This window comes from Cnephaeus nilssonii (genome assembly GCF_951640355.1).
Source record: "Cnephaeus nilssonii genome assembly, chromosome: 12".
Lineage (NCBI taxonomy): Eukaryota > Metazoa > Chordata > Mammalia > Chiroptera > Vespertilionidae > Cnephaeus > Cnephaeus nilssonii.
Genome location: NC_137083.1, coordinates 26568174 through 26592251, shown reverse-complemented (window position 1 = coordinate 26592251; position 24078 = coordinate 26568174). Strand labels below are relative to the sequence as shown.

At 39.7% G+C, this 24078-nt stretch overlaps 1 protein-coding gene across 1 annotated transcript; it reads left to right on the top strand.

Annotated features, from left to right (window-relative positions):
• The first annotated feature begins 18453 nt into the window (after positions 1-18453).
• On the top strand, positions 18454-22191 carry LOC307107831 (guanine nucleotide-binding protein G(I)/G(S)/G(O) subunit gamma-11). Its single transcript, XM_079785337.1, has 2 exons — positions 18454-18641; positions 21760-22191. The coding sequence occupies exons 1-2, from the start codon at positions 18546-18548 to the stop codon at positions 21883-21885; spliced, it is 222 nt and encodes a 73-aa protein (XP_079641463.1). The 5' UTR covers positions 18454-18545; the 3' UTR covers positions 21886-22191.
• Positions 22192-24078: the final 1887 nt, after the last annotated feature.

Sequence of the window (24078 nt, the reverse complement as noted above, 5' to 3'; positions counted from 1 at the left end):
TCTTGCGTGCGCAGGAATGACCAAACGGGGCATTCTGTGTCAGTGATGGGAAATGGACAAAGCAGGGGGAAGTTAATTGCATAAGGTTCCAGCTGGTAGCATCGCCCTGAAGGGTGGATCTGTCCTTTGAAAGCATAAGTCCACGTATTTCAAAGGCAGAGAGAAAGTGTGAAATTCATGGGGCTGAGGCTCATTATAATATACCCTTTAGTTAGATTAGAAAGTTAAGTAGATGTGTGTTTATTTACATCTATACGTGTATACACACACGCACATTTCAATCGAGGTCCACACTACATTTAATAAAAGGCTCCTAATATATCTTAAGTGTCGTTTCAAGAATTTTTCATAACTATGTATACCTTTGTAATCACCACTCTAATCAAGAATTAGAACATTTCCAACACCCCAGAAAATGCAGTCATACCCTTTTCCAGATAATCCTCCCATCCTCAGGGCAGAGGCAACTACTGTTCTGATCACCGTAGATTGGCATTGCCTGTTCTTGAATCTCATGCACATAAAATCATAAAGCAAGTACTATTTTGTACTTCATTTGCTTCACTGCTTTTTTTTTTTTTTTTTGAGACACATTTGCTGTATAGTTTGGTTCCTTTTAAATGCTGAGGAGCCTTCCAATTTGTGAATGTTCCACAAATATCCTGTTACTGGACATTTGTGTTGCTTCTAGTTTGGGATTATTATGAGTAAAGCTGCTTTGTGTGCACGTACAACTGGTATTACTCTTGGGTAAAGTACTTAGAAATATTAGAAACTGCCAAATCGTTTTTCCAAAAAATGATAATACCATTTTACACCCCCATCAAGCATGTGTGTAAGAGTGGTAGGTATGTTTTTTTGAGCAGGACAGATCAGCCCCTTCCCACACAATGTCAGTGCATGTGATAAAGTTCATTATTCCTTTGTCATATTAGCCTGTGTCTAACTTTCTTTTTTTAATCCTCACCCAAGGATATTGATATGAGAGAGAGAGAGAGAGAGAGAGAGAGAGAGAGAGAGAGAGAGAGAGAGAGAGAGAACAAACATGAAACACGAATCGGTTGCCTCCTATACACACCCTGAACAGGGATCGGCCTGCAACCTTTTTGGTGTAGGGGACTATGTTGCAACCACCTGAGCCACCCGACTGGGGGAGTCTAACTTTTTATTTATACAAAACAAATCATCTACTCTGGTATTTTTCATGAAATATTAAAGATATTTTGGAGGCTATTTTAATGAGTTCTCATGATGAATGTGACTTCCCTTCCTCCTCCTTTTCTTCTTGTTCCATTTAATATTCTCAATTCCTGGCTTCTCCATATTCTCTTGAGGATATGGAAGCAAATTTACAGTATTTCTCTTCCAAATTTCTGAGAATCCCTATGCTCACAGTAGTTAATAGTCTGGGCTACTTTACACACCATAGCCTCTTGTGCTAGTTTTCAGTTATCCTGACATCATGGCAGAGAATCGTATTCCTAGGAAAACCAGCCTGGCTGGAAATACTCACTGTCCTTGATGCTGTCAGATTACCAGATATGTATGGTTAAGAATGACAGAAATACAAGGATAGATGTTTAACAACCAGCTTTCCAGGAAGAAGAATGGAGCTGGTTTGCACAGTTTACTGATTTCCATGTGGCAAATGCCCCCACTATGATCAATTTCAACCCTCATTTTGTCAGAGCCAGTGTAAGCTGGCTGGTAGCACACCAATGAATGAGAGAGCCAGCTGGTTTTAGAAAGACATTCATAAGAGAATCAGATTAGACCCTCCCAGTACCTCCCAAATATTACTAAGGGGGGGGTGGGGGTGGGGAATTTTTACCAGACATTTAATCGGGATCATGTTCAGGAGAAAAGTTAATTCCACTTCAGACTTACCTACTTCCATTCTTCTGAATATGATTAAATGTGTCTTCCAAATGGACTACAATTAATTGGACTGATTCGGAGTCAGACTTGTCATTCAGCATTGACTATTGTCCCTTCTGTTGTTTGTTCTCCGCTGCTGGCATTTTGCGATCATTTTTTGCTTCATACAAAAGAGGAATCTTTTGAATTAGGACAGATTATTTTGGGAAATTGCATGATGTGTCAAAGAAGACCTGGATTTTATCCCCTGCTCCTTTGGACCAGTTATATAAACTCTCTAAGGTTCAGTTTCCTTATTTGTAAAGTGAATAGAATAACTGGGCCTTAGAAGTGTGTTTTGAGGATTAAAGGGAAAGTGCCTAGGTGCTCCAAGAGCTGTGCTTGAGCTCCTCACACACAGGTGCATAATCCACCCCGACCCTCTCAGGGCCCAGTTCCTATTGTGCCTTGGCACCAACCACATTCAGGGAACAGAGCCATAGGAACCGTTCTTGTAGGACTGAAATCTGTGACTTGGCTCATATCCGCTCTTCTCTTTGGCTGAGGTCAGAGACCTCTCTGTCCAGAAGGAGTCACACAATCAGACCTCACTCCGTGATGGTCTCTTCTGGAGAAATGAGTTCCAGGGTTCTCTTGGCCAGAGCAGAGTACTCAGTCTACTCAGGCCTGCTGTGTAAACACATGGAGGAGGGGAAGGGGAAGGGGAAGGGACAGGAAAAGGCCAAATCCAGGCTTTTCACCACCCTCTGTGGTGCAGAGTCTGTAGACACAGGCTGAAACCTATGTCCAGAGATATTCCAGAAATGTTAGCTTCCTTCCCTTGTTCTATGCCAAATAGGGTGCATCTTTAATACCTCTGTGAGTACAGAGCAAGAACAGGGAAGAAAGCATTGAACAAGCAGGGTCGTTAGAAATTTGAGATCATCGAGCCAGGTTATCAGAAAGGAAATTGGTCCTCTTATTGTGAATCCCTTGAGTACTTTCATGTCCATGAAAAAAAAAAAAAACAAATCTCCCCATGTAAAGGAGAATCTAAACTTCCTGGAACTACTTTAAATTACTGAATTTATCCATGTGACCACCACAATCAGCCTCCACAGGGATGTCATTGTACTTCTATCCCCTTAAACCAGGGTCTAAGCCAAAGGTTACAACATAGCTGAGGAAAGCAATTCCTTTACCCAAAGTCAACAGGAAATGCAAAGCTGGAGGGAACTGGGAAGAACAGTCACCCAGATTGATTGGTCATTGCAATACCAAGTGACAGCATGGGTGACTGCAGCTAAACACAGAGGCTCAAAATAGTTTGGAGTTCTGCAAAATAAGGCCTGGAGTTCTTACAGTTAGAATGCCGAACGGAACTATAAATAAGATCTGTTCCGGTATTTCCATTTTACAGAGTTACAAAATTGAGACCTAGCAAGATAAAATGGCTGATGGTGTTTACTTACCTGAGTTGTTGGCAAGCTGAGACTAGAACCCAAATTCTTGAAACTCAGACCCATGTTCTTTTTAACATCCCCAGACCTGGGCTCTCCTCTACCAAGACGTTAGAGTAGAAAAACAAACAAAAAAACAAAAAAAAACAAAAAACCAGAATTAAAACACACAAACACTACAGTGGGTTCAGGAGCACCTTTCAGATCCCTGCCTCTGTTCTTTCTCCCCAACTCCTCTCAGACCCCACAACAAATGGATATAAAGTTGATTTGGAACACATTTACTCCTAGAATTCCCAAGCCTTTGGCTTAATGTTCTATCCTCTGCGAACCCCACGGGCTTGGGAGGTAACAATGAATTCAAGGAAAGGATTGAGGCAGATGGTCTTCCTCTCCTCAGACACCTTAGAGAGAGGTTGGCATGTCTAGCCCATGAGTGAATGAAGAGAATTCACTGAGCCCAGTGATTTGGGGATCCATATCATAAAAAACAATTGCTTAAGGAGTTGCACTGGTAACGCTTTAAAAAAAAGTTCTTGCTGCCTGTTAGTTTAAGCCCTGTCAAAGTAAAGTCTGAAGTGAGTCCAGCTGGCACCAGCGAGGAGTTTACACATCTGCTAAGAAATCCAGTTAATCTCTTCTAAGAGATTAGGGGTCATGAGGATTTTGTTAAAGTTTAGGCAACTGCTTCACCAATGAGGCATTTTTCTAGCAAGTTGGGCTGCGTAGGAAATGTTTATCCAGTATGCCCTCTGTCTGACTCAGACCACATTTGTGAGTGTTAGTATATAAATTGGTGCCGTATGAAATGAGGAGACATTCCCTGTGCTTAATTTTATTAGGCTCATTCTCCCCAGAAAGAACAAGATCCTGGAGTGTATAATGTGTCTCCTACCATGGTCATCCTTTCATTCACCTATTTAAGAAAAGAAGCAAATTAAATATTTTAAAAGTGCCAAACTTTGTGCTAGGTGTTTGGGGTGAATAAATACATTAGGAATCTCAAAACATCATAGGGTAGACTGATGAACATCATATAACACAGTGTTCTTAGCACACCATTAAAAATATGTATCAGGTCCTATGGGACCACAGAGGAGGAAATAAATAAAGTTAAGCAAGAGCTCAATTCAAAATAAAAGCCAATCCACACAAGCATATCTAGCATTCCATCTTCAATCCTTATGGGACCCACTCATTCCTTCATCAGCTAGTTGCTTTGGTTGGTTCTTTTAGGAGCTGTGGTTCTAGCAAAGCATTGTCTTCTACAGGAGGGAAGAATCTCTGAAACCCCTTTCTCTTCTTGCTAGGTGTATGCTTCCTCAAATGCCATGCTTACTTAGGATGCTGGCGATCTTTTCTCTTGCCCAGATTATTGTATATTTAACTATGTAGGACACCCAGAAGGTTGGGATAAATTTTGGACTATTTAATCCCAGACCTTTCCTGCACAGTGCAACCTCACCTCTTACCCAGAATTCTAGCCTGGATGACTAGTCCACAGGAGATTGGCATGACAAGAATGGGGGAAGGAAGAGAAACATTCCTCTAATTCCTGTATACCATGGGGGTCCTCTATAGCAGTAACTATAATGATGGATATAACGTTTATTGAGAGTTTGCACTCTATTTCGTAGTTGTTAGTTCATTAAATCCCCTGGAATAACCACTTAAGGAAGATCTTTTAGTCTCCCCACTCTCCTAATAAGGAAGCTGACGTTCTAGATTGATATGGGACGTGGCCAAAGCTATGCAGCTAACACAGCCCATCTGAATCAGGATTCCCTGGTCTCACACTGCACACACCTTTTTTGTCTACATTAGTGGGGACCAAAGTCAAGTTTATTATATACAACATATTCTCATAACCCTAGTTCAGTTCCTGGACAGCTCTACCTCAGAAATCTTTCTCACTCAAACGTAACATTTATCATTGAGAACAAATAGGGAGCTACAATTTAAATATGTTGCTATAAAGCTCTAAGAGAGACATCTGCCAAAGTTGATAATCAGATTAGAGGATTGAGAGAGTTAAAGACTAAAGTCTTTATTTTCAGGGTTATATTTAGCAGAAAGAAATGGACCTTGACCTTTCCAAGTATAAAGCCACCCTTTCTTGTAAAAATACTGTCATTTTTTATACTCTACCCCAAATCTCGTGTTAGTTATACATTACTTACTAACGTGGCCTAAGCCCTCCAAACGTTCATTTGTTATAGCTTTATGTGGAAAAGCTTTATATCTTAAATCACATGAGAGGGTCAACCTGCCTTTTGGAAGAGGCAGTAGCTGCAGTTTGAAAGGGCATACATATCCTAGGACTCTCACTATTTTTTTCTCTTATTGACTATTAGTGGGGAGAGGGGAAATAGAGTTGAACTGAAAGGTCTGCATTGGAAGAGAGTTGAGTACACCATTTTATTTTTCTTCTTAGCCCCTAGCACAATCTGATACAAGGTAGATTTTATTCTTTTATCTTGTTCATTGTTTTGTTTTCCTCATTAGAATGTAATTTGTTTGGGGACAAACTTCTTTAAGTTTTTCCTCTGCTTTACCCTTAAGCATCTATATCGAATAGTGTCTAGCACATAATAGTACTTTAAGATATAAGAAATAAGGAAATTTAAACCCACATGGTTATAAGTTTATTGTACATGACACATTGGACTTGTATCTGAAAAAAATGTGTCTAAGTGAATGTTTATAACTCAAAATACTTAAAGTATACTGGCAACATTTCTATTTCAAAGAATCTATGATTGATCTCTGTATAAAACAAAAGATTTCAAAAACTAATTTTAATAATTTTCCCATAATATTGCCCTTATAAATTAAATATTTGTTCAGTTTTCTTCAAAATGTGCTAATCTATAAAGTATAAAAAAGAAAGCAGGTAGTCTTTGAACTTCATACTAGCCTGTTTTATTTGTAAAATAAGTTAGCAAGAAACTCTTAAAGATGCTGGTGAGACACTTAGGCTACCAACATCCCCTCACCCACATCCACAAAAAACAGTGCAAACCATAAACTACCTAATATATTTTCAAAAGTCCCTCTAGGGGGCAATATTGCCCCCATTGAGAACCACTGTTTCAAGGATAGGGTAGGACTGAGATATGTCCTTCCCCTCCTCTTCTATTTGTACTTAGCTCTTCGAAAGGTAGGATGGAGGAAGATGTAAAAGGCAAATACCTTCTATTTAATGGGGGTATGTTTCTCCCCTGGGTTAGTTTAGCTACTACCTTAGCTTGTTGATCTATATGTTTTCAGTCTTCTTATATTCTGATAAAGATGAGGTTAGGATGCTTGGTAAGAGGGCCAGCAATCTGATCTAGCCCCACTTAGGACTTCCATGCAGAGGTAGCCCAACCTGAAAGCATAGAATATAAGCAGCCCAGGCAGCAGGGTAGGAATGGGAAAGGGTGAGTAGTAAACTCTGCTTGTTGTTCTATGTAATTGTGGGGTATAAAAAGACAAGTCTCTTTTATGCTAGTTGAAAAAGGGAAACTGAGAAAAGTGTGCTGGAGTAGAAAACACTCCAGGCCAGAATACAAATACCTAAGTAATAGCGCCAGCTCTATTGCCACCCATTGAATGGTTTTGGATATTTTAATTCTCTAGACAACCTTTGACTCATCTGGAAAATTGGATACAGATTAAATTAGAGGATGTTATATCTGAATTCTTTAAACCCTTGAACTTAATACAATTCTGGGTATTTGGACTCTCCTTATAGACAGTCTATACTACTTTTATCTGTGGGTCTGGGTGTCCTTGAGAAAGGTGAGAGTTTTGATCCTCACTCTTTAAATTTACAGAACAATAGGCAGTAGTAAGGACATAAAAGTTATGAAGGATATGTGTGCTCTTGTAAAGGTTGGGCTACCTCTGCATGGAAGTCCTACGTGGGGCTAGATCAGATTGCTGGCCCTCTTACCTTATTATCCACAGTGTCTTAGATTTCTTAGAAGCAGAGCCAAGACGGACCCTTGTCCAAGTGATTCATGGAGGGTGAGCTCTCAGGAGAAACATCTGAAGGAAGGAGGAGAGCAGGATGAAACAGTAACAGTTAGGCAGATGTGGGGTTTCAGAAGTCTAGCTTCATCCTGAACCCATGGGTCTCAGTTACACCAAGATTCTTCAGCCCAGACTCAGGAGGCCTGGGCTATTAGAACCTCACTTCAGCCAGCCATTTACGACAGGTCACCTACAGGGGCCAGTAGTATCCCAGGCATCACCTGTTGAAGTGGTTCCCATAAGCCCAGGACAAACCAATGCAGAAGGTTTTCCCTTGGCAGTCAAAACCCACAGCTGTTGGAAAGATGATGAATGCCCACTCTCGAAAGGAGAATCTGGGTAGGGCACCAAGAGTATCTACTAGGCATGGTATTAAAGGAGCCACATCATGTCCTTGTGCTATCCTTTATGAGCACTTATAAAGCCACCTATCAGTAAGTGACAGGAAAGACAGCACAGTCTGAATGAAAATGGGGCCACAGAGACAAAAGAGAAAGAAAGTGGAGATTATAAGCATGATGCCCCTTGGCTCTAATGAAATACCTTCCAGGCAATTTCATAGAGGTACCACCAAGCTACGTGCCATCTTTCCCATGGCCCAGAGAGCTAATGAAGGAGAAGAGGTGACTGAGAGTGCGGAAGAAAAAGTCTATTCTTTTATGATGATGCTGGCAGATCAGACTCACTAGGCCCCCTGTATCTTGCCACATTTGCTCATCGTTGCTGTCCAATTCTTTGAGACGGTTACGTACAAATTCCAAGTATTCTAACACTTTGAAGTAATATGCTCATTATTTTTCAGTAACCAAGTTGTGTGTTCGCTTTATTTTCATTTTATTGGTGCATATTTCAGTCCCATACTTACAAAGAATTTGTAATGACACTTTTTTATGGTTCTCAGTTAATTCCAGATTAAATACTCTAGTGATTTAAGGGATTAATGGGCAGTCCTCAAAATGACCTTAAACAAACTTAAATGGCATAAATCATATAGTGGAGGGCTTTGGAGCTGGAGATGAGGGTATGAATCCAAATTTTGACACCATGGGGGGCGGGGGAAGAAAAAAAAACACAAAGAAAAGAAGGAGGGGGGGGAAGAAGAAAAAAAGAAGGAGGAGCTTTGGGTATTTAAGATTACCTACTGACTACACTGACCTTCCCTCACAAACCTACTAGCAGGTGTTTAGAGTCTAGTGCTTGGCTTAATCATATTAGTGAAGATTATAAAGAAGCTTTAAAATCCCAAGACTAGTGTTTAGTGCTAGAATTGTTTGGAGAGCATTCGTGAGAAATTGATTCTCAAACACACAAAGAAAGAGACAGCTCACTCAGCAAGTTAAGAGCTGAGGGAAGGGTTGGCTAACATTGACTTGAAGCAAGTTCCACGATTCAGGTGTACGAACTAACTTTCTACCTTTTAGCAGGAAAAGGTTGCCTCCAGTCAATATGGAAGAAATGGCAGAAAAGGAGAGACTGAGGAAGGAAGTTGCGCAGCTCCGCAGAGAAGCGGCTCTGGAAAGAATGAAGGTAAATTGTCTTCTTTTGAATTATATTTTAAACTAGAGATACCGTAGGCTTGGCCAGATTAGAAACCACTGAAAGGGTACAGAATTTGCTACCCCCAAATGTGCCTCTTTGGCATAAGGATTACTTTAGTCTGATTATTGTTAAGAAACAGCAGACACAGGAGAAGCTCTGAAAAACGTAGCAGAAGTTGCCCTTTGGTAAGAGATTTTGACATTTATAAGGGAAATCTCCATGTGTGAGGGTGTCTCCTCTCTGAACCTGGAAGAGGAGGGTGACTAAATCTCTAGAAAATATTATTAAGGGAGGTGAGGACTTCAAACTGTACAATCGTATCCTAGTTTGCTGTGCTTTGCCTGGGAACTTCTGATAAAAGGTCCTCAGTCCCACCCTCCCACCATCTTTTATCTTCGGATGGAGATGGTACATAAGGAGCTGTCTTGGGCCATTTTGGGGAATTACTCAGTTTTCCTGAGTATCCCCATGTATACAAAAGGTATACATGTTATTAAACTTCTGTTTGTTTTTTCCAATTAATATGCTTTTTTTTTATTACAAGGGCTTCTGAGCCAAGAACCTAGAAAGGTAGGGGAAGAATTATTTTTCTGGCCCCACACCATTCACTAGAGAGGTTCACTGAAGTTAAAAATAAACTGTGCAGGTAAAAATTTATCAGAGATTAAGAAAATGAATAATCACAATTACCTCTTGATTTAGGTTCTAAATCAAAGGATTGGTAAACTATTTTCCATGATTCAAATCCAGGCGTTGCCTGTTTTTTACATGACTACTAAGTTAAAAACCTTTTTACATTTTTAGAGTTGTTAAAAAGAAAAGAGAAGAATATGAGACAGTGACCATATTTTAGCTAAGCAATAAAATAAAGTAATGCATATTGGCCTTTTGTTTTTATTTTTCTAAATCGAGAAGATTCTCTTTATTTGGTGCAGTGCTTTGATATTGTTCAAATACCCTTAACCAAGAAGTCATCACTTCTAGTACTATCATAGCCAGTAAGGAATTAGTACATTCTATTCCTTCTTTAGAAGTATAAATTAGTTCAAGCACAAGAACTCGTGGTTCCTCCCAAAAACATCTGACAAGTCTTGGAAATGGTTATCAAGAATTCTCTGCCATTAAAGGAGAATAAATGGCAAAGGCATAAAAGTTTCCATGGAGTTTAGAACATGTAGATATGTATTTTAGATTTGTTCATTTTAGGAAACTTAGTATAAACAAAAGCTCCTTCACAAGTGTAGTGATAAAAGTACATTTTATATATTTTTTTAAAAAAAACTAATTTTATCAGGCCAAAGTGAAAAAAGGAGTGTATTATCTCTATACTGTGCTCAATATTCTTACTCCCAATAAAAATAAGAATTTTGGCTTCTTTCATGTTTACAAGTGTCTCACATTTCCCTGTTGCCCTTCCCATAGAGGCAAAACATATTTTGCTAGAAAGATAAAATGAAATCTATAGACAGTAGAAAAGCTTGGAGCATAACCAAAAAGTTCAAATCGTTATCTTTATAATTTCAGGAATATAAAATAAAATTTTAGAGGAAAGGAGAGTTATTTTTTCTTCTTTACTTAAAACACCCAAAAGGTTTTTATTATTTATATATTCAGGATTGTGGTTTTGTAGGCAATTTGGCTGTCTTCGTGTTTATTATTCACTTGTGGGAAGTTCACCTAGGAATTTTTACTTGTAGTAAACAGTGCATACATCACCATCTGTCAGGTTTTGGGTTCCTTTTTCTGTTCTTTAACATCTTCTTGCTCTTAGAAGTCAAACTAATTTAATCTGAGACTGCCACACACACACACACACACACACACCACGGAACCCGACACTCTGACAGAGGATGACATAGTGTCATTACAGTATGGCTAAGTGGATGGGCTCTGGAACTATATCTCTGGTTCAGATTCTGACTCCACGACTTACTTCCTGTGTAACACTCACCTAAGTTATCTAACTTACCTGTGCCTCTGTTTCTTCTCCTATAAAATGGGCATAGTGACAATACCAAATGCAGAGGGCAATTGGGAGGAATAAGTGGGATAATACATACAACATTCTGAGTGCAATGCCTAGCACATGGCAGGTACTTTCTACCGTTATTATTTTTTGAATTGCTATTAATATCTATGAACCAGACTGGTCCATAATATGCCTCAACTTATTTTGTTGTTAAGGCTGCAGTATGGTCAGTCAGCCAACTCTGCATCCAGTTCCTAAAGCTGAGAGATTTGCAATGATTATAAGTCAGTGCAATTGGCAGACTAAAGATAATCTTTGGAGTGATGGCTAAAAATAGCTAGCACTTAACTGAGCATCTTAGTATGCCAGGCAGTTAATAATGCAGCTAGCGTTGCTCTTGCTATTTCATAGAGGAAGTAACTAAACCTGAACTAAGATACAAAGTTGTTCAGAGCCAAAATTCAAACCTGGAGTGGCTTGAATCCATTATGAATGCTTTCCACATACCTGTAACCCTGAATTAAGCTGATAAGAAGCTGCGCTGAAATAATTTCAAACACATACGTTCACATAGGGATCCTAGCCAGACACTGTCAAACACCTGCATTAGGACAGCAACTTAAACCTCTGTTCCTGACTTCTGATTGCAGCCAATGAGCTGGTGTTAGGAGGAAAGGAAAAGAAAAGTGAATTTAAATCTCAATTTTGAATTTTTGAGGGGAAAAAAACAAAGTTAACCTAAATGACTGTATATTTCAAAAGTGTTTACAAACTCCACGTTTCATTCTATGAAGGAGCCACGTAACGGATGCCTTGCCCCAGTTAGAAATGACTTGTTCTGCTATGTAAATAATGAGTTTGCAGAGTTGTAATCTTATGACTAATGTTGCTTGGAATCTGTGTGCAAATTTGGCATAAAGATTTTATTTAAAAAACAACAACAACAAAATTGGTTACATAACTTATGGAATGACCACTTAATGGACTGCCAGAAATCAAGTTTTTTGTGTTAATGTCTTGAATGATATATTAAGTGAAAGCAAAGCAAGTTGAAAGTTAAACAAATGAATACCTTGTTCCCATATGTGCCTATCAATGTACACACACACACACACACACTTATATTTACATATGTATAAAACATTGCCTCTCCCTAAAAGGTATGTTAAAGTGGTACATTAGCAGGCTCTGGCTGAGTCCGTTATGAAGCCTGATTCTTCATAAGGGTGCAGATGTACGAGGAGCAAGCTCATAAACGAAACAACTTATTCAGTTCAGCGAATACTTATTTACTGAGCACCAACTAAATGTAGGTTCTGCTCTACATGCCTGGGATACATGTGAACAAATCAGCCAAAGGTGCCCGAGCCTTTGGAGTTCACCTTCAGGTACAGTGTCATGATCAATCACTACAGATAGGATTAAAAATAAATTATCTGTTTATACTTCTGAGATTCCAGCAGGGGTGATAAGCCTGGAATTCAACAATTATTCATTCCCTCCCACTTTTACAGGTCACATTTTTGGAGTAAGGAAAAATATTTCATTAATATTCCCTCTGGTGACATTCTTGACTTGTGTTGCCAGCTGTGTTCTGATCTCTGTGTCTGCTGGGAACGCTTAGCTGGAGTGTGGCCAGCTGTTTATTCTCTGCCAGGAGATACCCAGGAGGGCAGGGGAGGGAGCGGCTATTTCCTCTTCTCTTCTAAAAAGTACATAAGTGTGGACAGAAAGCAGAATCACATTAGAAAGGTAGAACACACAGAAATTAGTATCATAAATACTTTCTTGGATTCTGCAGTATTGTGTATTAAACCCAGTGAGTCATCTCTTTCTGCTTTCCTTTAAGGTCTCCCAGTGCTGTGAAGACTTGCGGGAGTACGTCCTCCAAAATGCTGCCAACGATCCACTGCTGAAGGGTGTCCCAGATGACAAGAACCCCTACAAGGAGATCAAGGGAGGCTGTGTGATTTCTTAAAGAAACAAAACTAAAAATCTCTGGAATATCTTGAGCTCTCATGACAACATTCATTTTTCATCATATGTCATAGTATCATTGAGCATATGAATGAATTTTAAAATTCATCAATATAAATCTTTAATGAAAATTGGCATGTGATAATGTTAAGTCTATGTTTTAATATGTTTGTGTAGCACAGGGTCTAATGCATAAGTGACAAGAACATTGATTGACCCCTTTCTTTAACAGTAACTACTGTGTTCTATGAATGAGTCTGTATTACGTTGGTTGCCAGCATATAGTTACTGTTTTATGTTTCTTCACTTCCTTTTCAACACTCATAATTTCCCATCTGGAAATTTCATGGTTAGACTTACATATTTTTTTTCAACCTTTCTCTTGCTTACTGAATTGGGAGGTCTATTCTTTTGATTCATCAGACTGATCTTGGCAGAATGTGTCCTGTGACGATGGTTGTTGATGTTTTGTGTTCTGTTTCTCTCCACCTTTCACCCCTCAGTGAGCAGTGATGGTTTTAACATTAACCTCTTCCTCCATTCTGACCAGTTCGAGTTGTCATCAATGATGTGACTTTCCCCTGGAATGCCAACTGGATCGAGGGTTCAGTGTAAGGTCACAGGGCACCGTCGGTGTAACCAGCACCAGAATGAGGATGATGAGAAGCCAGACAGCTCGGGCTCTGGCTCTCTGACTTGGGATAAATGACATAAGCTGTCTGAGTCTCAGTTTCTTCTACTGTAGAATAAGGAGAGAGAGAAATGGTGCTCTCCCCTTTGTCATGGGGATTAACCGTGATACTAGGGTGACTATAGCACTTAGCATGTTGCCTGGCAGATAGTAAGACCCACTGGGTGTTAGTTTATTACTGGGAAAGGAACTGGACTACATGCATAGCATCCCCATGATAACTCTCACCAGTCCCATCTTTTTCTCTGTAGCAGTGTAAAGGCAAGACGATAAGAAAGTAGCTATCCGCATCCTCCTGCTAGTCAATTTCCTCCTGCCTATGCCAGACCTCACTACCTTTGCGCTGCTGACTAATGCCTCTGCTTCTGTAACAAGTGGCAAATATTAATAGATAACTAGATAACTATTTTTGCTGCGAGTATTTCCTTGTTGCGCTCTCACATTTACAGTGCTATTTTTGTAATAGATTAGAAATGCTAATTATACTTTTAAAAAGATAAGAATTAGCTTTTATTTTTTCTGAAAGAGATCTATTATTGTACGAATATTTAAAATCGCTAGAGAAAAGATGAATTTATGGAAGAAAGCCTTATAAATGTCCTCTATTATTATTAACCCTATCAACTTCCTGTTGTCAACACACCTAAACATTAAGTAATCCCTGTCATGACTCCCCATCTTCCGTCTTCTAGAGTTTAGTCCTATGAATCCCTCCACCTGAAATGTTCCTCCACTCCATCTCATTTCAGCCTTTTGAAATCCTATTTCTCTTCTGAAGCTTAATAAAAATTATCTCCTCTGTCCCTCACCCTATTCCAAGAGCAATGTGTATTGTGTATCCCTTAGGTCATTTTACATTACTGTGCTTTCTCTCCTTATAGCTTGTATGGCTGTCTTAATTTCAATAACATATTGTAAATTTCCCAAGCTGGAAATTCTGTTCATCTGTGTAACTGTTACATCAACTAATAAAGTCTCTAAAATTTAATTGACTTAAGTGTTTAATTTAAGGATAATTCAGAATCTTAGTGGCTTACTACTTAAATCGGCAGTAGGGTAAAATTCCTATTGCTTAAAAATACAGATTGTCAGCGGGATTTTGAGTAAGATAAAAATCATAGGAAGGAAGTATAGAGAAAGATGGTCCAGGGAGAAGGAAATGAAATCCTGGCTGTCCCACAGCCCACACAACGACAAGTGGCAGTAAAGGATTCTTTTTTCACCCAGAAGTTGTTATTTCAGGGACACGGATCACTAGGTTAAATGGAATGAGGTAAAACTAAAGGAAAACAAAAAATACTCCAGGCATAGCCTTAGCATTTTGTTCAACAAAACTACCTGATATCACTAGTGAGAATGGGCAAAGCGACATACTTTCTAGATCATTTGAGATACTAGCCCTTTCAGGGTGTTTTATATACATACGTAAGTTTAAGTTTTAGTAAGAAAAAAAAAACCACTGTTATTTTCATTGGGATTGATTGATGTGAACCACATTTTAAAACAAGGCTAATATCAAACTCCCAAATCTCCTAAAAACCTGTGAGGGAAACTATAAACCGAGTAATGAGAATGGCCAATTATATGCAATGAAAATTAAAGTCTTGTATGAACGTAATGGGTGAAGGAAATAATTTTGATACCACAATTATTAGTTGTTAAGGTAACTGGAGCATCAGACTTCCCAGTGTTTCCATCTAGAAAAGGAGTCTTATGGGTCAGTTCATGAAAATGTCCATGTGATAGTTATGATACATTGAACCCAATGTCAAATGAACCAAGAATGCACGAAATGTATGTTCAATACTTTCCTTAAAGAAACCATCATTTTAATAGCCTAAACAATCACCACTTACTTTATAAATTTTAGAGGAGTATAATCTGGGCGCTAACTACATTTATTTACCCTAACAAAACAAGAGGCAAAGAGAATCTATGTCTTGCAAAGATCATAAGATAAAAAAAAAGAACCCTGATCTTTTTTTAATTCAAGTTAATATAAAATCAACTCTAATATAACTGCCCTCAAATTTTTCTTATGATTTTCTGTATATGAATTTTTAACAACATACTTTATACATCCGAAAAATAATCAAAGAATTGTTTTTATTTTCTTTTTTTGCATTCCAATCTAAATATTTCATGGCCTTTGCTCTTTTATACTTTAAAAGTAAAAATAACCACATGGTTAATATTATTTTTATTAAGCAAATTTCTTTTTAAAAAATTTTATGGAACCAAAGATATTTTTTAAATTTTAAATTACAGTTGACATACAATATTGTATTAGTTTCAGGGGTATAACATACTGATTAGACATTTATATAACATTTATATAACTTTCAAAGTGATCACCTCACTAAGTCTAGTACCCATCTACACCATACATAATTAGTACAATTTTATTGACCATTTTCCCTATGCTGTACTTTACATCCATCCCTCTGACTGCTTTTTATGACTGGCAGCTTCTTTAAAACATTTGTCAACAGATGGTGGGATAATAAAAGTTTATTTCTGATTATACCTGTCATTTTCACTGCAGAATGGTTTCTACACATATTATTTTGCACACTAACTTTGATTAGGGATAACACATAAAATATATGTAAAATGTTAAGCACATTTGGATACAACTGATATGGCTTTTACATTTGTTTATAAAAAACATTTTGCTGATAGAATAGGGACTACATACTGTGTGTGTGTGTGTGTGTGTGCGTGTGTGTGTGCGCGCGCACGCACGTGTGTTGAAGCATTTCTATCATTTTACCATTTAAAAACAAACAACAAAACATTTTTCAGAAGACTGTGTGATCATGGGACTTCAGCATTTCCCAATTCATTTTAATTCAATCCATTTACTTAAATATGATATTAGCATATGAATTACTTGGTAAGAATAAAACCTTTTAAAAATAGACTTATATACATATATATATATATACATATATATATATATATATATATATATATATATATATATATATATGTATATATATATATATATATATATATATTTATCCCTAATTTAAGTCTCACAACACTGTGGAAGAAGTTAAAGAACCATTATGGATTTATAAATATTTTTCACTGAGTGCAACTAGATGATTTCACTGGAAAGAAATTTCCAGACCAAAATAACTCTATTTTTATGATTTGGAACAGACATACTGACATTCATTTACTTAACCAATTTATTTCATTTGGATGCTGCTGCTTATTTAATTTAGGCCACATTAACTACTTTCACTAACTTATTTAAGCTATTTTTAACCAACCTTTTAAATTTAAACAATGGGGAATCCAAAAAAAAAAAAAATGCATGAGTTCTGTAAACATGAGTTTTTGTCTTGGCTCACAGCTCACCAACAGGGAACCCTCCATCAGCTGACCTAACTGCTTTGAGTCAGGGAGATCCTGGACTGTGTGCTATTTCTAATACAGAAAAAAGAACCTCCTAACATTTTCTACATTTATCACATGTAGAGACATAAACACAATTAGAAAGGGAACATACTTCAGCTAATTCACCTCTCCCCTGCCCCATCACATATTTTACACATTAAGAAAACCAGAATCAGGGAGGGGGTGGGAGTAACCTCTCCAGTGATGGCCAGTGTCAGAGCGGAAACTAGAATCCAGGAATACTCAGCAAGTAGATTATTGTTTTTTGGACAAAAAACAACAACAACAACAAAAAAAAAAACCCAAAAAACAAAAACACCCTTTGCTTACAAAATGAGGAGTGACTATGGCTGCCTAAGTCCAAGTACCCTGAAATCATTCAGTGAATGCCTCCACTCTTAACTTGAATTTGACTCAGTAAGCAGTAGGTAATCCCCGGAGAGAAAGGGAAACATCTGACTGCTTGGGAAGATTTCTCACATTCATGCTTTACTTTTCTTCTAATTTTTAAAGCGTCACTAACAAGGTTTTAGTTTATAGTCCAAGGGAAAGTTTTTATTGCAGGCAAACATTTTTCACATCCGTCACTTTTCCTGGCTTTACCAAGTGGCAGCTAGAGGAATACTGCTTTCCAGAAAGTGGAGAAACCAACACTTTGTGAATCAGGAATTCAAAATCCTTGGTGTCAAGTGTCACCCACACGCTGGCAGACGGAGTGGAAGAAATCTTTTGGGGGAGAACGGGGGACATTAAGATTCTGGCGCTCTCCTCTGGTATCATCCACTTATCCTTCAGTCATGACCAAACACTCCCCAATACAAACTCTGCTAACAAGGATGCAGATAATTATTTAATGTCAGAAAATGCCCCCTGCAAATTGTAACTAATATTCATACCCTGGCCCCCCTTTGGTCCCCAAATGTGTCAGTGCTCCCCAGTTCCTTAATACACTGGGTGGCGAGACATCGACAGCTGTGGAGGGTGTCTCTGAGATCACAGCCCAGTCCCATTGTCCATCTGGGACTTTTCTCCAGCGCCCACGGTTCCCCCAATAAATGTGCGCATGCCACTGGGAAAAGGAACGTGCGCGCTGTGTCCTTTTGAAACTCTTGGAGAAGTGAAGAGCTGTTATTTCCTGCAGGGTAGTGTCCCCCTTTCTTGCTTCACAAACAAAGCCCGGATATGACTTGGGAAAGGGCAAGAAAGGAAAAAAAAAAGGAACAAAAAGTAAAACTTTTGTTTTTTCTCCAGGGGTTAGCGCGCAACCCCAACCCTTGGGCCCCAGCCCAGGCCGGTCCCCCGAGGGCGAGGTGGGGTCGGGAATCAGGCCCGGGACCCTTGGGCTGAACCCTCCCCGGGCTCCCTGGGGCAGGCCTCCTGGGTTTTAGGGCTTGGCGAGTGCGATCAGGGGTTTTAAGCTCTCGGGACGCTGGGCAGGGCTGGCGTGAGGGGCCGGGCGAGGCCGCTGCGCGCTCCACGCGGGGACCACCGCGCGGGGGGCGGTCCCGTCCAGCGGGCGGGCGGGCGGGCGGGGGGGCGCGCAGTTATTTTGGGACGCGCCCTGGTTTATAGCATTTCCAGCTGCTCCACTTCCAGAGCTGCCCCTGGGCCCGGCTCTGGGGCGAAGATGCCGGCCCTGCACATCGAAGATTTGCCAGAAAAGGAAAAGCTGAAGATGGAAGTTGAGCAACTTCGCAAAGAAGTGAAGTTGCAGAGACAACAGGTAAATTGGCTGCCCCGGGTTATTTCCTTCTCCGGGGGTCAGCGTCTCCCGGTTTGGTGCAGTAAAACCAGTAGATCAAGTTGATGGTGGTGGTGGTGGTCGTGTGTGTGTGTGTGTGTGTGTGTGTGTGTGTGTGTGTGTGTGTGTGTTTGCTGTTGTTTTTGTGTTGTTTTTGCAGCTGGAAGTAGGGCTTTGGTGGCGCCTGGGAACTGCCAGTTGATGTGGAAATCCTGGGAGGTAAAGGAGAGAGCAGGGATCTGATGAGTAATTTAGAGCCAAATGTCAGAACATCTGAGCCGCCTAGACTGGGGAAACAGACAAGAAAGTTTGCCTGCTGTTAGACAGTTGGTTTTAAAGACTCCAGCTGTAGGAAGAAGACAGATGGCTGCTTACTTCCTTGATCTTTTTCGTCATGGGAAGAATGGTATCTGAAAGGCTTTTTTAAAATCACAATTTAAAGTCTTGAATTGCCTAGTTTAGAATTTCACAGGGCTCTTTCCAGAGGGGTTCAGTGGGCAGCCCATTGGGGCTTGGAAGCAAAACATTACAATGTCCATATTTACTTGTGACTCTCATCCCTTTGTAATGCCCCGTTTAGAAGTAATGAACGAATGCAGTAGTATCGGTTTACTTATAAATACTTACGCATATACTGAGATGCTATAAAAATACTGCTGTGTTGAAAGGGGGTAAAAACCAGTTGCCTGACACAATGAATAGGCTTGTTTCTTGAAAATTTAAGGGACCCATTTGGTGGATGGCAAAGCCCAGTGGTAGAGCATGTGTGGACCTTAGTGTTTTCACACAATGAAACTTAGAGGTTACCTATTAAACAGAGTTGCATATACTGAAGTCAAGCATTGTCGCAAAGCTGGAACAGCTTAATATCTAGTATCCCTATGCAGAAGTTATAGGGGGAAAAGAAACAAATATCTTCTAGTTATTTAAAGCTTCAACTTAGAAGTTGGGCAGGGCCTCGGTGCAGCTGACTGGGGAAATATTCGTTAGCAGGTCCTCCCTGCCAGTTCCCCAACATCCACGACTCGGACACACCCTGCTAGGTCAGCTTCCCAACTTCAGAAACTCCAATTGTATGCCAGAGGGAGAGAAAATTTCCAGGATAGCCTTAGGGGATGGAGGGAGAGGCACTGACATCCTAACAATAATATTCAAACATATTTTATAATGCACTTTGAATTACAGAGTATTAGCGCTAGACAAACACTGTGGCTCTTAGGGATCATTCAACCCTCTTACTTTTAAGAATTTAAAAAAAAACCCACAAACTTGAATTCCAATGGGGCCCCAGAGCTAATGAGAGGACAGTTACTGGAACACAGTCTTGTGATGCCCGTTGGTTATTCTGTCAATCAGTTGTTCATGTCTGAGCTGTGTGCTCTGCTCCGGCCAAGGGCATCAGTTCACAGGCTGGACTCGGGCTCCAGCTAATTGTTGTTCAAACATATCCTCTTTACCAGGCGTCCTCAAACTACGGCCCGCGGGCCACATGCGGGTGTTTTTGCCGTTTTGTTTTTTTACTTCAAAATAAGATATGTGCAGTGTGCATAGGAATTTGTTCATAGTTTTTTTAAACTATAGTCCGGCCTTCCAATGGTCTGAGGGACAGTGAACTGGCCCCCTGTTTAAAAAGTTTGAGGACCCCTGCTCTTGACCGTGGAAAGAAACGCACCCGAGGAGTACTTTGGCAGGTACAGGTCTCTTTGGAAACCTGATGAAGAAGCCTCCTTAAGAACAGATGCAATTTAGGGGAACTTGAATCTTATCCATAAATTTACCTGGGACCACAGACCCTACGTTATGGATACTTGCATCTCACTTTTGAGAATTCAGTGTCAGCAAGGATGGAGAGCAGATGCTACCTGAGAGAATGGTGCTTGAAAAGGTTTTATTTTTGCCACATTTTAAGCCAGATAACTACATCACCTCCTTTTAAATTTTGGATCAGTGGTCTCCACACTGGTGTGCAAGGAGTCTTTGGGATGTGGCAGTAAAAACATTAAAATTTATATTTTTGGTTAGTTTTTAATCTCTATTTTTAAATAATTTCCAGATTATGTTTTAAAATTATGAATGATGCATTGACACAGTAGTATCTGCATTTATTTCTAAGTAAATAATTATATGCATTTTGGGATATAATTATGTTTTAGTGGTCACCATTAAAACAGTATGAAGATTAGTAATTAAAACATGTTTTAGTGGTCACCATTAAAACAGTATGAAGATTAGTAATTAAAAATTTAGTGGGAATATTTTTGTCTAGTCTTAGGTGGTCTCCTCTGGAATTTTGCTTGAGTTCTATAACTTTTGCTTCTAATTTCTTACTTGTAATAGAGACCTTCATTTAGACACGAATCCTTTTCCTTTCCTTTCCTTTTAAATACTTTTTAAAAACTCACTCTTGCAACCTGTCTCTTAAGGAAAGACTTTTTAAGGAAACTATTGAATTCTTTCTCCATTTCAGATAAAGTTTTTAAAGGATTACATACACACAAGAATCTGAGGTTAGCAGAATAAGTCTCAGACAAGTCTTTCACTGTGGCCCTGGCTCTCAAGCAACTAACAGGAAGGAATTCGGAGCAGAGACAGAATGGGGTGACTGGGCAACTTCAGCCTTTTCCCGAGTCAGACGTTCAGTGTTTCTCTCATTTTGTGAAATTGCAGAATGTGGCACACACCCGTCATAAATGAGAATGTTGGCAGGTGTACCCCAAAACATTTGGGAGTGTGCTGCTACACCTGTTCATTAGCATGGAAAATTGAGAGCACACTTTGGTGTAGTTCCTAAAATACTGTGGACACGTCATTAACTGCATTTTAGCAGAGGAAGGAAATCATGTGAGTCACGATGGATAGAAATTGCTGAGGATAATTTATGTAATACAGTGACTCTCTAACATTCTAGCCCATAGTTAGAGATATATTTTAGATAGAGTGTATCATTTATTATATTATATATGCTCTGTGCTATACTCTAATATTTTTAGTCTCACTGTAAATGCTGGCCATACCCAATTATATTAATTTCACTAAAAGGTGGTGATACAGTTTGAACAATCCTGACCTAATTCATTCTTCCCCCTCCTCCCCCTTTAAGGTGTCTAAATGTTCGGAAGAAATAAAAAACTACATTGAAGAACGTTCTGGAGAGGACCCACTGGTGAAAGGCATTCCAGAAGACAAGAATCCCTTTAAAGAAAAAGGCAGCTGCATTATTTCATAAGCAACTCTGGGGAGAAACTTTATCCTCAGTGGAAGAACTAGCTTATTTTAGTTTTCCGAAATAAAACCGACATGCCTTTTAAAGAAGGAAAAACTAAATTAAAAGCGGACTTTCTCAAGCACTTACATAGATATGGTTTTGTATAAGAGCTGTGTGCTTCTCATCTTTGCTCACTCCCCACCCTCTTTAAGGGGGCAGAGGGTATCAAATGTACAATTATGGAAATAAGGACATTACTTGCGCATGACTCACCTCTTTCAGCATATTGCTTGATGCCTCAAATAAAGTGTTATCGCTGGAAAATGAGTGTTGGCGATTTAAGAACGCGCTTTTTTTTTTTGCATTCACTTTAATATTTCTCCCCATACAGTTTGGGTGTTTGGGACATGTATCCAAAGGTGAGATGGCTCGATAGATCAGGTCTCCAATCCAGTTCTTTCTGCTCCAGACCTATCGAGAGTTTTACATTGCTGTGTTCGGACTTCGGCAATGTGTTGGAACATTGTGTGGGAACTGGGGGAATAGAATCGCTAATGTTGACAGGAGTCAGATTATCTGAGTCAGGAAGGAACCAGGCCAAACCACAACTGCACCAGCACTTCCTCAGTTTATCATCACACAGATCGTGTTCAAAGTGTTCCTGCCCTGGTGGCCTTGGGCAAGTGAGGGGGTTGAGGATCATGAGGGGCACCCTCGGCCAGCTCCCTGTGTTCACCCTCAGGGCACTGCATCTCCCATGTGGTCTCCAGCTCTTGGGCATAGCAACCCTCCAGCTGTGTGGCTTTAGCACAGACACGTGGCTCTGTACCCTGCCCTGCCAGCCTTTCCCAGCAGCCCTGAGTCAAGCACGCCTCTTTTCCTTCTCCTCCAAAGGCACCCGTTCATCTTTGCCCCTTTCTAAAACTAGCTTGCCTTTTCCCTCATCGACTTGTAGGAATTCCTCCTCTAATTTTGAGCAATCATCCTTCGTCAATAATTGGTGTTGCAGATACCTTTTCCCAGTCTGTGGCTCAGCTGTTCACAGTGGCTCCCAGCTGCAGCGGTGTTAGCCAGAGTGTGTGGTCTGTTTGAATCCTTTGTGAGGGCAACTGCGGGTTGGACCACAAAGAAATGGGACCTTTCCTCTTTTCTTTGAGCATTTTACTCCCTCTTGGTCTAATTTTTGGAAGAAAATTGCTCCAGGTTTGAACCAGAAGAAAGATGAGCAAAACCTTTGCAAGTTAGCTTCAGCTCACGTGGCCTTAGTTATTAAACGCGCCCAGCAATTTTAAATGCGGAGCCAGAAGCCCAGGTTTCTCCTGGCTGAGGCCTTTTCGCCTGCTGAGATGCACAGGTGATACGTATCTTACCAAGCCGGAGAGGGTCATGTGAGCTCTAGCAGCTTCCTAAAGCCCATCAGCACCCTCACTCTGGAATGACTTTCCTTCCCCTCGCTGCAAGAGAACAGGATACCCCTGTGGCATTTGAAAGAGCAGGTTTGAGAGAAGGGACTATTTCCGCCAATTTCCTGCCTTTTTCCCAGTGCTGACGTCAACTGGAATTATTAAGGGCCACAGGATAATTTTAGCCCAGAGCATCATCTACTCCAAGGTGAGCTTAAGAATAGCAAACACGTATTTCTCCAACAGCAATAGAACAATTAGTATTTGGGGTGGGTTTCTACTGTTAGTCATGGGACATTTAGGTGGCAGAGGATTTCAGTACCTTGGTGCTTTTTGAGTTTTACTTGAATGAGCTGTTTCATTTCTTTCAAGTCTCAAAAGTTTTCTCCGGTTGCATAAAAAAGCCAACGTCATTTCTGGTTCTTGGTAAAACAGATGAAATCATGTGCTTCCCTCCTGGAGGGCCAAGTCAATACATTTATCTCCTAACTTTTTTGAGAGTTGCCTGGATTTCTGGTAGCCACATTCAACTATCCATTCATGTGCATCTCCAAGTCCTAGTTTTTGTTTTTCATGTACTTTCAATCATTTGACAAATTAGCCCACTTCTGGTTTTTCCTTAAGAAAGAGCCAAGTTGTTTATACTAGATCTAATTCTATTCTCTCTTTCTATTTCATCATAGTAACTCGGCAGACCTAGAGAAATGTGATAAAAATCATTTTGATTTTCTACTAAAAACTTACTGGCTTGCATTATGAAGAAAATGAAAAAATCTGGTAACTATACATTTGGATATATTACAAAAGGAAC